This window comes from Dermochelys coriacea, chromosome 1 (genome assembly GCF_009764565.3).
Source record: "Dermochelys coriacea isolate rDerCor1 chromosome 1, rDerCor1.pri.v4, whole genome shotgun sequence".
Lineage (NCBI taxonomy): Eukaryota > Metazoa > Chordata > Testudines > Dermochelyidae > Dermochelys > Dermochelys coriacea.
In genome coordinates, this window is record NC_050068.2 from 317060820 (window position 1) to 317075735 (window position 14916).

General features: G+C 48.9%; 1 protein-coding gene across 1 annotated transcript; it reads left to right on the forward strand.

Moving 5' to 3' along the window:
• The first annotated feature begins 7871 nt into the window (after nucleotides 1-7871).
• Nucleotides 7872-14684, forward strand: PIM3 (Pim-3 proto-oncogene, serine/threonine kinase). Its single transcript, XM_038385014.2, has 6 exons — nucleotides 7872-9959; nucleotides 10396-10505; nucleotides 10709-10759; nucleotides 11169-11532; nucleotides 12791-12967; nucleotides 13081-14684. The coding sequence occupies exons 1-6, from the start codon at nucleotides 9875-9877 to the stop codon at nucleotides 13263-13265; spliced, it is 972 nt and encodes a 323-aa protein (XP_038240942.1). The 5' UTR covers nucleotides 7872-9874; the 3' UTR covers nucleotides 13266-14684.
• The last annotated feature ends 232 nt before the right edge of the window (nucleotides 14685-14916 follow it).

The window sequence follows — 14916 nt, forward strand, 5'->3', positions numbered from 1 at the left end:
CGTTAAATATGCACCAGGAACATAGTGTTCATCAATGTGAAATGTGATTCAAAGAAGAGACTGAGGGTATGTCTACACTACGAAATTAGGTCGAATTTATAGAAGTCGATTTTTTTATACAGAGATTTTATACAGTCGATTGTGTGTGTGTCCACTAAGCACATTAAGTCGGCAGAGTGCGTCCGCAGTACCGAGGCTAGCATCAAATTTCAGAGCATTGCACTGTGGGTAGCTATCCCACAGTTTCTGCAGTCTCCGCCGCCCATTGGAATTCTGAGTTAAGCTCCTGATGGGGCAAAAATATTGTCACGGGTGGTTTTGGGTACATGTCGTCAGTGGCGCCTCCCTCCGTGAAAGCAACGGTAGACAATCATTTCGCACCTTTTTTCCATGCAGGTGCCATACTGCTTTCAGTAGATGATGCAGTAGGACTGCAAACCATCATCATCGAATGACCGCTTCCGGTGCCACTCTGCTCTCCTGCTCTCCTGATGCTATGAATCCACCTCGCAGGTCCTCTATATGACTGTTGTTATCCACCGCTTCCGCTGCCACTCTGCTTTCCTGCTCTCCTGGTGGTCTCGCAGGGCCACTTCTGCTGCAACTCTGCTCGGCTGCTCTTTTCTGGCCATACCCCGGCAACCGTGCAGCCTGCTCAGCTGTTGTGTCATGGCAGAAGACGGTGCAGTAGGTCTGCAAAACTGGTCATCCAACCACCGCTTACCCTGCAACTCCGCTCTCCTGCAGACACCATACCAAGGCAAGCATGGAGCCCGCTCAGATCACCTCAGCAGTTATGAACATTGTAAACACCTCCTGCATTATCATGCAGTATATGCAGAACCAGAACCTGCAAAAGCAGGCGAGGAGGCGATGGCAGCGTGGTGACGAGTGATGAGGACATAGACACAGACTTCTCTCAAAGCATGGGACGCAGCAATTTGGCCATCCTGGTGGCAATGGGGCAGGCTCATGCCGTGGAACACCAATTCTGGGCCCAGGAAACAAGCACAGACTGGTAGGACCACATAGTGTTGCAGGTCTGATATGATTCTCAGTGGCTGCGAAACTTTCGCATGCGTAAGGGCACTTTCATGGAACTTTGTGACTTGCTTTCCCCTGCCCTGAGGCGCAAGAATACCAAGATGAGAGCAGCCCTCACAGTTGAGAAACAAGTGGCAATAGCCCTGTGGAAGCTTGCAACGCCAGACAGCTACCAGTCAGTCGGGAATCAATTTGGAGTGGGCAAATCTATTGTGGCGGCTGCTGTGATGCAAGTAGCCAACGCAATCAAAGATCTGCAGATATCAAGGGTAGTGACCCTGGGAAATGTGCAGGTCATAGTGGATGGCTTTGTGCAATGGGATTCCCTAACTGTGGTGGGGCCATTGACGGAACCCATATCCCTATCTTGACACTGGAGCACCAAGCCAGCAAGTACATAAACCGCAAGGGGTACTTCTCAATGGTGCTGCAAGCACTGGTGGATCACAAGGGACGTTTCACCAACATCAACGTGGGATGGCCGGGAAAGGTACATGACGCTCGCATCTTCAGGAACTCTGGTCTGTTTCAAAAGCTGCAGGAAGGGACTTTCTTTCCAGACCAGAAAATAACCGTTGGGGATGTTGAAATGCCTATAGTTATCCTTGGGGACCCAGCCTACCCCTTAATGCCATGGCTCATGAAGCCATACACAGGCACCCTGGACAGTAATCAGGAGCTGTTCAACTATAGGCTGAGCAAGTGCAGAATAGTGGTAGAATGTGCATTTGGACATTTAAAAGCACGCTGGTGCAGTTTACTGACTCAGTTAGACCTCAGCGAAACCAATATTCCCATTGTTATTACTGATTTCAGAATAGCAGCCGTGTTAGTCTGTATTCGCAGAAAAGGAGTACTTGTGGCACCTTAGAGACTAATAAATGTATTTGAGCATAAGCTTTCATGAGCTACAGCTTAATAAAATTCCCCTATTTCAACCAGGTGACCATGAATGATATCACTTTCTTGAGGATAACAAAGAGAGATAAAGAATGGATGTTGCTTGAATGCCAGCAAAGACCGGGACCTACACGCTACCATGCTTTCTTATGCAATGATTCCAGACTACGTGCTACTGGCCTGCTGTGGTAAAGTGTCCTACCATGGAGGATGCAATAAGGCTGCCCTCCCCAGAAACCTTTCGCAAAGGCTTTGGGAGTACCCCCAGGACAGCTTCATTGAGATGTCCCTGGAGGATTTCCGTCCCATCCCCAGACACGTTAAGAGACTTTTCCAGTAGCTGTACTGGCCATGAACGCATCTCAAGTCTTCAGGGCAAATTAATCATTAAACACACTTGCTTTTAAACCGTGTATTATATTTACAAAGGTACACTCACCAGAGGTGCTTTCTCTGCCTTCAAGATGCGAGAGCCTGGGTTGGGATGGTTGGGAGGGTATTGGCTCCAGGGTGATGAACAGTTCCTGGCTGTCGAGGTCCCTGTGATAGCCTCTGTCCTTCATGCCCTTGGAGATTTATTTCAAATATTTTGGCATTTTGTTTTTTGTAATGGAGTTCTGATAGCACGGATTCGTCTCCCCATACAGCGATCAGATCCAGTACCTCCCATTCGGTCCATGCTGGAGCTCTTTTGCGATTCTGGGACTCCATGGTCATCTCTGCTGATGAGCTCTGCATGGTCACGTCACGGTGGCCAAACAGGAAATGAAATTCAAAAGTTTGAGGGGCTTTTTCTATGTACCTGGCAAGTGTATCCGAGTTGAGAGTGCTGTCCAGAGAGGTCACAATGGAGCACTGTGGGATTGCTCCCGGAGGCCAATACTGTTGAATTGCGTCCACACTAACCCAAATTCAACCCAGCAATGTCGATTTCAGCACTAATCCCCTCGTCGGGGAGGAGTACAGAAATCGATTTTAAGAGCCCATTAAGTTGACAAAAATGGCTTTGTTGTGTGGACGGGTGCAGGGTTAAATTGATCTAATGCTGCTAAATTCGACCTAAACTCGTAGTGTAGAGCAGGGCTGAGACTTATGTTGTGGAATAGGTGCCATCTTCACTAGTAGTTTCAGCTGTTTCATTCAGAGAGGCTCTGGATGAACAGAGGAAAGAAGGGTTACAACTGGCAAGATTCTCTCATAGTTGGGAAAAAACTATGTGGAGATTTAAACACCATTATGAATGAAGTTAATGTCTCCATCTGGACAGATGTGATTTCAATAACACTTAAAAAAATTGAGCAGGCCCTTTAGACTCACTTCTCAGAAAGGAAATAATGACATTACTGAAGAACAGTCCCATCCACGTCTGCCAGATCTTGCAGGCAGATCAGCCACACCTGTCAACAGTATCAGAGGCTAATAAGATTAATCAAAGGGACATGGACCTCTGACCTTTGTCCATTGCCAAAAGATAACTTACCAAGTTAATGCAGTGTCTGTACTATGTCCAGGCCTAAAAGTAGACTGATAGGAAACCAAAAGAATCTGGAGCTGCCCTACTACAACCTTCTTAATAACCTCCCAAAAGGTCACGGTTGTTAAAGCCAAGTGATGGCTTCTTGATCAGTAACTGACAAGGTCATTCAGGTGAAAAAGTTATTTGTCAATCACTGAGCTTCCTCAAACTTATCATTTTTAGAGACAATTATTGGGAAGACTGTAGTATAGCAATTCTGATGTCATCTTCCTTTCCAGATTCCTATAAAAGTATTTTCAGTGACTTTCAGTGAATTCTATAGGCAGACCTTGACATAATCAACTACAAAGTATTGGTGACCTGCCAGATCTCACAGACAGAGATGGAAAGTGTTTTTCTCCCATAAGACCATGTTTTTCCTTTCTGAGAAATCTCAAATGGCAGGTTTGAGAGGTTGTTCATCTACCATAAAGGCCCTATCATGCAGGATTCTGCAAGGTTTCATTGACACTTTTCTTGCTAAATGTGTATCTGAGGTCACATGGAAAGATTGTGAGGCATCACTGCCTTGCTGACATCAGTCTACTGCTAATGATACACAGCTCCATATATCCTTTTCACCTGAAAGGTGGTGGTTTTATTTTATTTTGCCATGTGCATGATGAGGATATGGACCTAGACAACAATTAAATGATTGAAGTTCAGTCTAAATAAGATGGAAACAATGATGATCAAGAGAAGGAAGACACTGGAAGAATTATCAGAGGTTATGACTGCACCATCAGTCCATCTAAATACACAATATAACTGCCAAAAAGGTTTGTAACCCAGAACACATTTTGGCTGCCCTACTGCTGTTGGAGTCTGATTGACTGCTATTATGGGATTTGTGATGAAGATTTCATTTGAAGACAAAATCTAAACTGTATTTTCCTTTTCAGCTTAAATTATTATATGGGGTGGGGGTAACCATAAAGAACAAAGTAATCTGTACAGGTCAGCTATAGCAATAACATTGTGGAAATTCAAAGACAACCTTTTTTGGGAGTGAGCTCAAAAAAGAGGCATAACGAGTGCTTCCGTATTTTTTCCTGTTACATTCTTATTTTCTATGTACGCACTCTTTCCACCCACTCAGTTAGAGCACAGGCCCTACATCTCTGGATAAATTGGGTCCTGTTTTTCAGAGGTACTGAACACTCTTAGCTCTCATCAACTTCAGTTGGAGCTTTTCACACTAGAAGCCCATTTTCCCCACCATTCCTTGTAGTCAGGCTACATAACATCCACATATTGGCTATCTCACACAGGAGCTCTCTACACCAACTACCCTACCTACACTGGAGCACTATAATTAGGCCAAGACAACTTTATTAGACATACCTGATGCTGTGGCACAGCATATTGAACCTAGATACCCTGTAATAACTAAGAACAAAGTTTGAGTCAGGTTTCAGAGTAGCAGCCGTGTTAGTCTGTATTCGCAAAAAGAAAAGCAGTACTTGTGGCACCTTAGAGACTAACAAATTTATTAGAGCATAAGCTTTCGTGAGCTACAGCTCACTTCATCAAGCTGTAGCTCACGAAAGCTTATGCTCTAATAAATTTGTTAGTCTCTAAGGTGCCACAAGTAAAGTTTGAGTCAGTTATTGTTCCTAGGCAGCAGGCAGAAGCTTGCATGGTATTCCTATATTACTGTATACCACAACTGACGCTTGTCAGGAACCCTTGTGCACAAAAAATTGTTTGTACACCAAAGAACAGATTAGCATAATACCATTGAATTGCTTCCAATTTACAGTTGAAAAACAACATTCAAATAAGGCAAAAATAGTTTATATATGTTTCCTACAGTTGCAATTGTTCAGGGCTATAGAAATGAACTTTCTGAGGCAGACCAAAAGGAGCAGCACAAACAATATGGAAGGTTTATAGAGTCCTGCGCAGATACAGAAATGTGTATTTGCATCAGACTGCGATCCGCAAAAACTGTCTGCAGCTATCCGCATCTACTGTCTGAAGATATCTGTAGATTTGCAGGGCTCTACTTATCTGGCGGGGCTGAGGCTCCGAGGCACCCCCACCAGAGCCTCATCGGGGAGATCCACGCGAGCAGCTGTGAGGAGCCCGCGCGGCATCGCAGACCCTCCACGTGCCCTCGGCCGGGCAAAGAACCTGCAGGTTGGGGACATGGACGGGGGCTGCTCTTAGTCCCACCCCCCCGCGCTGCAGGCAGGTGGAGGGTCCACCGTGGCTCCCCACAACTGCCCACCCAGGTCTTATCATGGCCGGACTGTGGCTCCGAGCCATCCCTCCCCCCTGCCACCTCCCCCCATCTCTCCAATGGCTCACAACGGTCAACAGCGCCTCCCCCTCCCTCCCTGTGCCTCCCGTCCATCACAATTTGCTGTTTTGCAGCATGCAGGAGGCTGGGAGGGAGGGGGAGGAGAGAGGATGCGGCATGCCCGGGGGAAGGGGTGAAACTGGGCGGAAAGAAGTTGGGGGAGTGGAGTCTTGGGTAAAGGGGTGGAGTGGGGGTGCGGGCAGGGCCGGAGCAGAGCCAGGCGTCAAGCACCCCCTGGCACTTTGGAAAGTTGGCACCTGTGGTCTTCACAACATCCCCGGCAATGAGTTCCACAGGTTGACTGTGTATTGTGTGAAGAAGTGCTTCCTTATGTTTGTTTTAAACCTGCTGCCTATTAATTTCATTGGGTGACCCCCAGTTTTTGTGTTATGTGAAGGGATACATAACAGTTCCTTATACACTTTCTCCACACCATTCATGATTATATAGACCTCTAACCAAACATGCCAAACCTGTGGGAAAAAACACAGAAATTGGACCTTTTTTTTTGGTTTAATTGGCTTGTGAGTTGCTTGTTGGCTAGTTTTTGGCTTGTAGCTTGTTGCTTCATTTTTTTGATTGGCTCCTGGAAAACAGTGGGGGGGGGAAGCAGGGGCAAGGGGGGAAGAGAGTCGGGATGCACAGTGGGCCAACCACAGTTCCAGACTGCATGCCGAGGGGATCTAATTACATAGAGTGTTGGGGTTCTTAGGGATTGGCTTGTTTTGAAATGGGATTAGCTTAGTTTTTGGCTTATTGTGAAAGTTGGGCTGCTTATTTAGCGTATGAAAGTTGGCAACTGTGCCTCTAACATATCGCCCCTTAGTCATCTCTTTCCTAAAATGAACAGTCCCCGTCTTTTTAATCTCTCCTCCTATGGAAGCTCTTCCAGACTCCTAATCATTTTTGTTTCTCTTCTCTGTACTTCTTCAGCAGTAGTAGGGAGGACTTGAACCGGGGGACTCCCACATCCCAGTTGAGCCTCCTATCCACTAGGCTAAAAGTCATCAGGGAGGGTAATCTTCCCCCCTCGTTGTTTTGTTTCGTTTTGTTTCAGGCCCCACACTCAATTTAGGCATTCAGACACTTATCTTCCCCAGGTTCATGAATCACAAGCAGCTTCAGTGAAGACACTACCTATGCCGACAGGAGAAGCCCTCACTGTGGCATAGGTAATCCACCGCTCCAAGAGATAGTAGTTAGGTCAATGGGAGAATGCTCCCATTTACCTAGTACTGTCTACACTAGGGGTTAAGTCGGTTTAACTGCATCGTTCAGGGGTGTGAATTTTCTGTCGAGGGTGGGGAACTGGGGGCTTTGAAATTTGAGTGATGCTGATGCTTGAGCTAGGGCTTGTCTACACTTGAAACGCTACAGTGGCACAGCTACAGCACTGCATTGTAGTACTTCAATAAAAAGAAGGGGAGTACTTGTGGCACCTTAGAGACTAACAAATTTATTAGAGCATAAGCTTTCGTGAGCTACAGCTCACTTCATCGGATGCATCCAATGAAGTGAGCTGTAGCTCACGAAAGCTTATGCTCTAATAAATTTGTTAGTCTCTAAGGTGCCACAAGTCCTCCTTTTCTTTTTGCGAATACAGACTAACACGGCTGCTACTCTGAAACCTAGTACTTCAATGTGACACTACCTACACCGACTATGTAGTTAGTCTACCTCCCTAAAAAGGGATAGCTAGCTCAACAGAAGAATTTTTTGTTAATCTACAACAGGGCTTAGGTCCTATGCCACTCCGGGGGGATTTTTCACACTCCTGAATGATGGAGCTGGGTCAACCTAACTTTTTAGTATAGATAAGGCCCTAGTAATGCTGAGGGGAAGCAGCAGCTTGGGTTAAAACTGTTCATCAACTAATCCAATCATTGTGCTAATCCAATCACTCTGTGCTGCTAATCAAATCACTGTGCGTGTAATTCCAGTGTTGTTTTGAAGTGCAGTAACTCAATTGTACTAACTCCAACTAACTTTTGCAGTGACGGCAGTGAAGACAAGCCCTTAGACTACAGCCGCTGCAACTCTAGCCCAGTTACCAGTAACTGGAAAGCAGAGTTTAGGTAGTCCCTAAAACTGCTATCCAACTGTCTCTACCCAGCAAATGCAATAAGGACTGGTCTCTAGACAGACCTGGCGAACAAGCCCTAAACCAACCTGAGCCTGTAGGCAGGGCCCAGCTGAAGCTGTTCCAGTTTCGGTGGAAATGGCAGAAACTCAGCGAAGCTGGTTCTCATTGAAACAAGCTGTAAATTCCTTCCTCACGAGAGAGGTGTTTTCGAAAAACTGCCTTAAAATGAATCTAGATTTGCCTCCCAGCCGAGCGAGACTTGGCAGCAGCTCTGAGCGCCTGCCCCGCCCGAGGACGCCATGCGGCTTCCCCCCCCCGGCTGATTTCTCGTTGCCTCAGCGCCCTCTGATGGGAAAGGAGCTGCCTTTCAATCTCAGCCAGCGCCAGACGTCAAGAGGCGCCTCAGACACACGCACGGGATCCGGCGTGTGACATGGCAGCGCCTGTGCGGATTTCCAGCCCCGCGAAGCGGGGGGGACACAAGCGCTTCTTGCAATTCTGAACGGCCGCCTAGCTAGGAAGGGGCTCGTCGCCGTTCAAGGGCAGGCTCGGCTCTTACATACTGAAGTCTCCCAGCGCGTATCAGGGAATCCCATTAGCTCCCCCTAAGGCACGTGCGCTTTCATACAGCCGCTGCGGCCCTCCCAAGACCCCCTGCAGCCAAGACCCAGGGGTGCAGGCTGAAGGGCTCGGACCCAGGCTCTGTGGAGCAAAGGCCACCGCCAAGCGCGGTGCAGCTCAGCCGGCCCGGGAGAGAGAGGAGTAAGAAGTCACAGCAGAAAGAGGGCGGGCACAAATGAAGCTATAATAGGCAAGGGAGCAGGATGTGTTATGCCAGCGAACGCGGCGCTATAAATAAGCAGGTTTCCAAACGGGGTTTGGGCGGCTCCATCAAAGGAGCAGCATGAATACCGCCCTCCCCTTCCCGGTGTCCCCACAACGGCGACATGGCGGCGGCGGCGGCTGCTCTTTCCCCTTATCTCCCTCCCAGCCCAGCGCCAGACGCAGCGTCTCAGCTCGGCGCAGAGTGACCTTTCCCCAGCGCAGCCGGCAGAAAGGAGAAACGAGGGGAAAGGCGCGCCCGGCCCCACTTCAGCATATGCAAATAAGCCCCCTTCCTGATTGGCCACTGCCCGTAACCCCCTCTGAAAAGATGGCCCTTCACTGGCTGACTGATAAAGTTAATGCAAATTACAGAATCTTGCTCTGTCTCCCCCTTTTTTTGGTAGCGTATGATGAAAATTTCAGACCGTGTCACTCTGCGCGTCTATTACTACAAATAAGTAGTTCCAGTCCCCCCCCGTCCCTTGTATTGATTGTGGGCTGGGACTCTGCAGTCCCCGCCGGAGCGGGAGAGCGCACGAAGACATCCCAGCGCGGTGTGCTCTAGGGGAGGGGAAGAAATGCGGAAGGCACAGCGAGGTGTTTTCCCACTCCCCCGCGGAGGGATATTTGTATCTCTTTTTTCTCCGCACCAAAACATTGAGAGTTAAGAGGCAGCTCCTGCTGTAATTGAGCTCAGAAGTGAGCAGGCACCGAGGAGGCTGCGCTGCTGCTGCTGCGCCAGGGTACGGCTTCACTGCGGCGCTGGATTGAATTCGCAGTCACCCAGCGGCCCCGAGCGAGCGTCCTTCTAGCCGGGGCGGATTTTACCCACTTCCTCTGCAGCCCTGCTGGCATCGGTTGCGTTTCAGCTGCGCTGGGCGGTGGGAGAAGCAGAGCGTCGCCCTCGTTATTGATTGCTTTTTGTCGACGGGCTCCACGCCGCTTCTGCTTGGATTCTTTGTGGCTGTTTGTTTCTGGAGGCGTCTGCCAGCCTCTGCTACAACATCAACTGCTGCTGGTGGACCGGGGAGAGCAGAGCAGGAGCCCAGGCAGCCGCTTCAAAGCTCCCCTCCCGGGTCGGGAAGGAGATCGCGCCGCTCCTCCCCGGCAGATCGTTAATTGAATAATTACCCCGGAGGACACTCTCTACGTTTCGCTGCAGGATCTCTTTCCTCCCCCTTCCCCCCGGCTCCTCTGGAAGATGTTGCTCTCCAAGTTTGGCTCCCTCGCTCACATTTGCAACCCCACCAGCATGGATCACTTGCCGGTGAAAATCCTCCAACCAGGTACGCAGTTAGCGACTGGCTGGTTGTGACCCAGCCGCGGTGCGGTGCCCGTCGCTTTTTAACGGGGAGTTTGCAAGCGCCGAGGATTTCTCGGCTGTCACATTCCCTGCTAGCGTATCGCCGCGTAGGGATGGGCACCGCTCCCCTGTTAGCTGGGTTGTTATGGGAGAGTGCGCGGCGTCCGCGTCCCTCCCAGTGGGGCGTGTTGGATATTTTGGCTCTGGGTGGCTGCTTGTCAGATCGCTGCCGGCGTGTCGCACCAAAACCCGCCCGGTTTCCCCTCGCTCGCTAGGCTTAGGAGGAAGAGCTGCATGTGCCGGTGGGAGCAGCCATGCGGCTCCCCTGGCGGGGCTTTCTCGCGCCTGCCTCGTGTCCTGCCGTCTGAATAATAGAGCGACTCCAACCCCCCACTCTTAATTTGTCTTCCCGTTTCTAGCGAAATCGGAGAAGGAGTCCTTCGATAAAGTCTACCAGGTGGGCTCCGTGCTGGGCAGCGGGGGCTTCGGCACCGTGTACGCGGGGACCCGGATCGCAGACGGCTTGCCGGTAAGGAGGGGGCGGGGGCGGGGGGGAGGCTAGTCATGGCTGCGTAGTTGTAGTTGTGTCTCGCTGTCTACCCGGGGCGGCGGGTGCGTGGCTGCGGGGTCGCGCGTCGCAGCCGCCCCAGCCCTCTCCGCCGCTGCAGAGCGGGGAAGGCTTTCCCCCACCCCGCTCTGACGGCGCCGGGTCTCTCTCTCCCCCCCCCCCAGGTGGCCGTGAAGCACGTGGTGAAGGAGCGAGTCACCGAGTGGGGCACCATGGTAAGTATTCGCCGGGGAGCGGGTGTAACCGCGCGGTGGGTGCGAGAGAAGCTGGGAGCCGCCCGCCCGGCAGTCACCCTGGGTGGCTATTGTTTGGGTGGCGAGAGGGCTGGGTCCCCCGCCCGCGCCCGTGTTATTGTTTACGGGGGGGGGAGGGGATTTTGGCGGGGTTTCTCCCCCCGGCTCCTCCCCCTCTGACTGCGGCAGCCGCGGAGCCCCCCAGCGGAGCGGCGCTGGACTTCCCCAGCCCCCGCGCTGCGGCGGGAGGCTCCGTGCACGGCGCCCGGGGGGGGGGTGTTCGCCTCCACCGGGCGGAGTGTGCGTGTGGGCACGGGCGGGAGGCCGGCTGGCTTCTCCGCCGGGCCTGCCCGGGGAGTGACCGCGGCCCTTGCTTCTTGCCGCTGCCCAGAGCGGAGCGATGGTGCCCTTGGAGATCGTCCTGCTGAAGAAGGTGGGCTCCGGCTTCAGAGGGGTCATCAAGCTGCTGGACTGGTACGAGCGGCCCGATGGCTACCTCATCATCATGGAGCGGCCCGAGCTGGTGAAGGATCTCTTCGACTTCATCACCGAGAAGGGGGCCCTGGACGAGGAGACGGCGCGGGGCTTCTTCCGGCAGGTCCTGGAGGCGGTGCGCCACTGCTACACCTGCGGCGTGGTGCACAGGGACATCAAGGACGAGAACCTGCTGGTGGATCTCAGGACGGGCGAGCTCAAGCTGATCGACTTCGGCTCCGGAGCCATCCTTAAGGACACGGTCTACACCGACTTCGATGGTATGTGCCCCTCCCATCCCCCAAAAGCCTCCGTGCGGGTGAGGCAGCAAAGCCCTGCGCCCGAGCTTACCCGATGCGCTCTCCCGGCGTGGTGGTTAGTCACTTTTTTTTGGCTCCTGACAACAGCAAAAGGCGGCTCTGCAGCTGTAGGAGCTGGTCATGGATCTGCGGGTAATTGAAAGCTGTGCACCGGCGGCGCTTGGGGGTGATCTGTTGAGTAGGAAAGAAGCGATTCCAGGCAATGACGCAGCAGTTTATATTTCCCTGCCTTGGAAAAGGCGTTTTTCCTAGAGGGCGATCTGTTTACATTGAGGCTTCACCAGTGCCAGGCGTTCCCATCCATGTTATATGCAATGCATGTATTTTGACTTGTAATCTGAACGAATTACTCACAACCCAGCTGATGCCCGCATTGGAGATTTAAAATCCTGGGGTAAATTATATATCTCCCTTAAATGACTTAAATTTGGGGCTTTTTAATATAGGAAAACTGAAATGCTTTTTGCACATGGATGGAAGAGCTGGGGTGTTGGTGTTCCCCCCCCCTCCCCTGCTGTGAGTGTGCCTGATATAGATGAGGGACTTCCCCCTCCCCTTCTCTGTTGTCAGCTGCTGCACTTAACATCTGTTTTGTTGTGAAACCCGAACCTCCTGGCCATGTGACCGTCAGCATCACAAATTCCAGTTTTTGTTTGGTATCCAAGGAACAGCCTAGTGCCAAGGGAGGGCAGTTTCTAAAAGCCTTTTCAGAGCTGTGGAATAGCCTTTTTTGATTATTCTGAAAAATTTTATTTGTGAGCAAGTCTGTATTGTGTTCACACTGTCTTGGAATTGGATAAAGCCCATTAGCTGTATGTAATAAGGTAGACCTGAGTTTCTCTTCTGTTTCTCTTCTTCTCCTTTTCCTCCCCCCCCCATTCCCTTTGTCCTTTTGTGTCTATTTTTGGTGTGATGCAGTAGACACCACATGGTCAGTGAAAGGGAACCATGCCTTAGTAAACAGTCAGCTGATGGAAACCCTGTTGTTCATCACAACAGAACAGCACAAGCTAATGGTCTAAATGTGTTCATGGTGTAACTGTAGCCAGCCGCTCTGGACTTTCACTGGGGATGAATTTGGCCCACTATGATTTTTGAATATTTAGAATTTTTTAGTCTTGTGTGGTTTGATATGAATGTGCAGCTCAACTAAAATGTTAGGGGAGAAAATAAAACTTAGTTTGCTGATGTTGGGTGGCGGTGTTTTTTTCATTTGTAGGAACAAGAGTGTATAGTCCTCCAGAATGGATCCGATACCACAGATACCATGGGAGGTCAGCAACAGTGTGGTCCTTGGGAGTGCTCCTGTTTGATATGGTTTGTGGAGACATTCCTTTTGAACAAGATGAAGAGATCTTGAGAGGACGGTTATACTTCAGGAGAAGAATATCACCTGGTGAGCTCGAGCACAAAAAAATTGCTAATACTTAAATCATGATACTGGGTGATTTTCTGTTTGAGGTTCTTTTTGCTTTCTAGTCTAATGTCTGTTTACCTCATCTGTTTCAGAATGTCAGCAGCTGATCAAATGGTGCCTTTCACTGAGGCCTTCAGACAGACCAACACTTGAACAAATTTTTGACCATGCATGGATGCACAAATCTGAAGTAGTGAAGTCTGAGGACTGTGACATAAGGCTACGGACCCTTGATACTGATGTATCTAGCACAAGTTCAAGCAATGAGAGTCTGTGAAACACTAAGGACCTCGCAATGGGAGGGGAGCTACAAGCAGAAAGACCACAGTGCTGCTGCCAATACGTAGGAGGGGCTAGAAAAATGCATTCATTATTCTGTAGTTGAATCTTTATCTGAGGGACTTGATTTTATTTTCCCCTTTTGCTGGTTTCTGCTTTGGAATGAGAAATTTCCTTTGGAAACGCTGTTGTTTGGGAGTTGCAGGCCAGTACTTAATCAAAAGACTGACCTTATTAAGAAAGCAGTGACCTCTTGAATACATGGTAAACTTTTTTGCTCTCATAGAGCCTGGACTAGATTTTTATTTGCTTTTGAGTGCCTTTTTGAAAGCTGCTTCAGTGGGACTTTCTTTTTTGAGCTGTGTATGTCCAAAGAAGATCCAGTTCATTATAGGATTTTGCTCCCTTTAGACTGAGTGCTGGAGGAAGCAGCTCCTATGATGCATTGGAGAACATGTTCGGTGATTGAATGAAGTAGTCCCATCCACTGGTGATGGAATACTTGAACACAGACATTTCACTCCTGCCAGTCCCTGTCCTGCCCCCAAACCCACCTCTGCTGCTCCAAAATATTTCCTATAGCCTGCATACAAATATGAACAGGTATATCAGCTTTTTTTATCAGGAACATTCACTTTTTTTTTTTTTTAATATATCTCATCTCTACCACTGGGCATGCGAAGCCCCTTTCTCAATCCCGCCCTCCCTCCGCCCCTCTCCTTTTGTCAACCTGCGAGTCTTAAAGTATGTATGGGCATGTTTAAATGCACAATCAATGCAATATTCAAGGACTTTACTTTTTTCCATACCTGTATAATGTGTTTATGTAAATTTGGTTTTCCCATGTATTATACAGTTTATTTATTTGTTTGAAGTTTTAGAAGACCTTTCACAGTTTCAACTGTGGCTATTTATTTGCTTAATTTATTTGGTTAGAGTTATATTCAACACTGCTTTTCCCCCTCCCCCATGGGAATTCTAGTGGTTTGCCCATGACACTCTTTTCTGCATTCCTGTTAACTTTTGTTCAAAAAACAAAACAAAATTTTTTTTCTGACCTTACCAGTTTCTGTTGGAAGATGGAAAATTGTTGTTGTACAAAGTCTAATTTAAGGGAAATAGAATGACTTTTTAAAGTTTAGTATGCCTTCATCTGGTATTATACCAGAAATGTAAAGTAATGCTATTTGGAAGGGTTTTAAATTATTGACATTGTACAGTCTTTGTGTATTGGCTCTGGAAGGTAGGGTGGCAGAGTCATAAACCTTAATTTATTTTAATAGCTGTGTTTCTGTGATCTGGTTGCATTTGTGCAGCTTGGATTTGGATTTTTTTTTCTTCTGTTTAACAGTGTGAAATGTATGGAGATCATATTTTTTATACAGGTATTTCAATTAAACTTTTTTTGTATATAACAGCACTGTGTTGTGTATTCACTTGTACTCAGAATTACATTTCAGACCACACAGGGAACAAAGCAGTTATATTATAAATATTTGAAGAATATAACTTAAAGGGGCTCCAGCAGCTGAGCCAGAGAATTAATAGGCTCTAGCCCATCTTCTTTTCAGACTGTTCCTATTTATTTAAACACACTCACTTAGATGTAGTCAATGTGAATTTCCTTCAAAAAACAAAAATGATGCTGC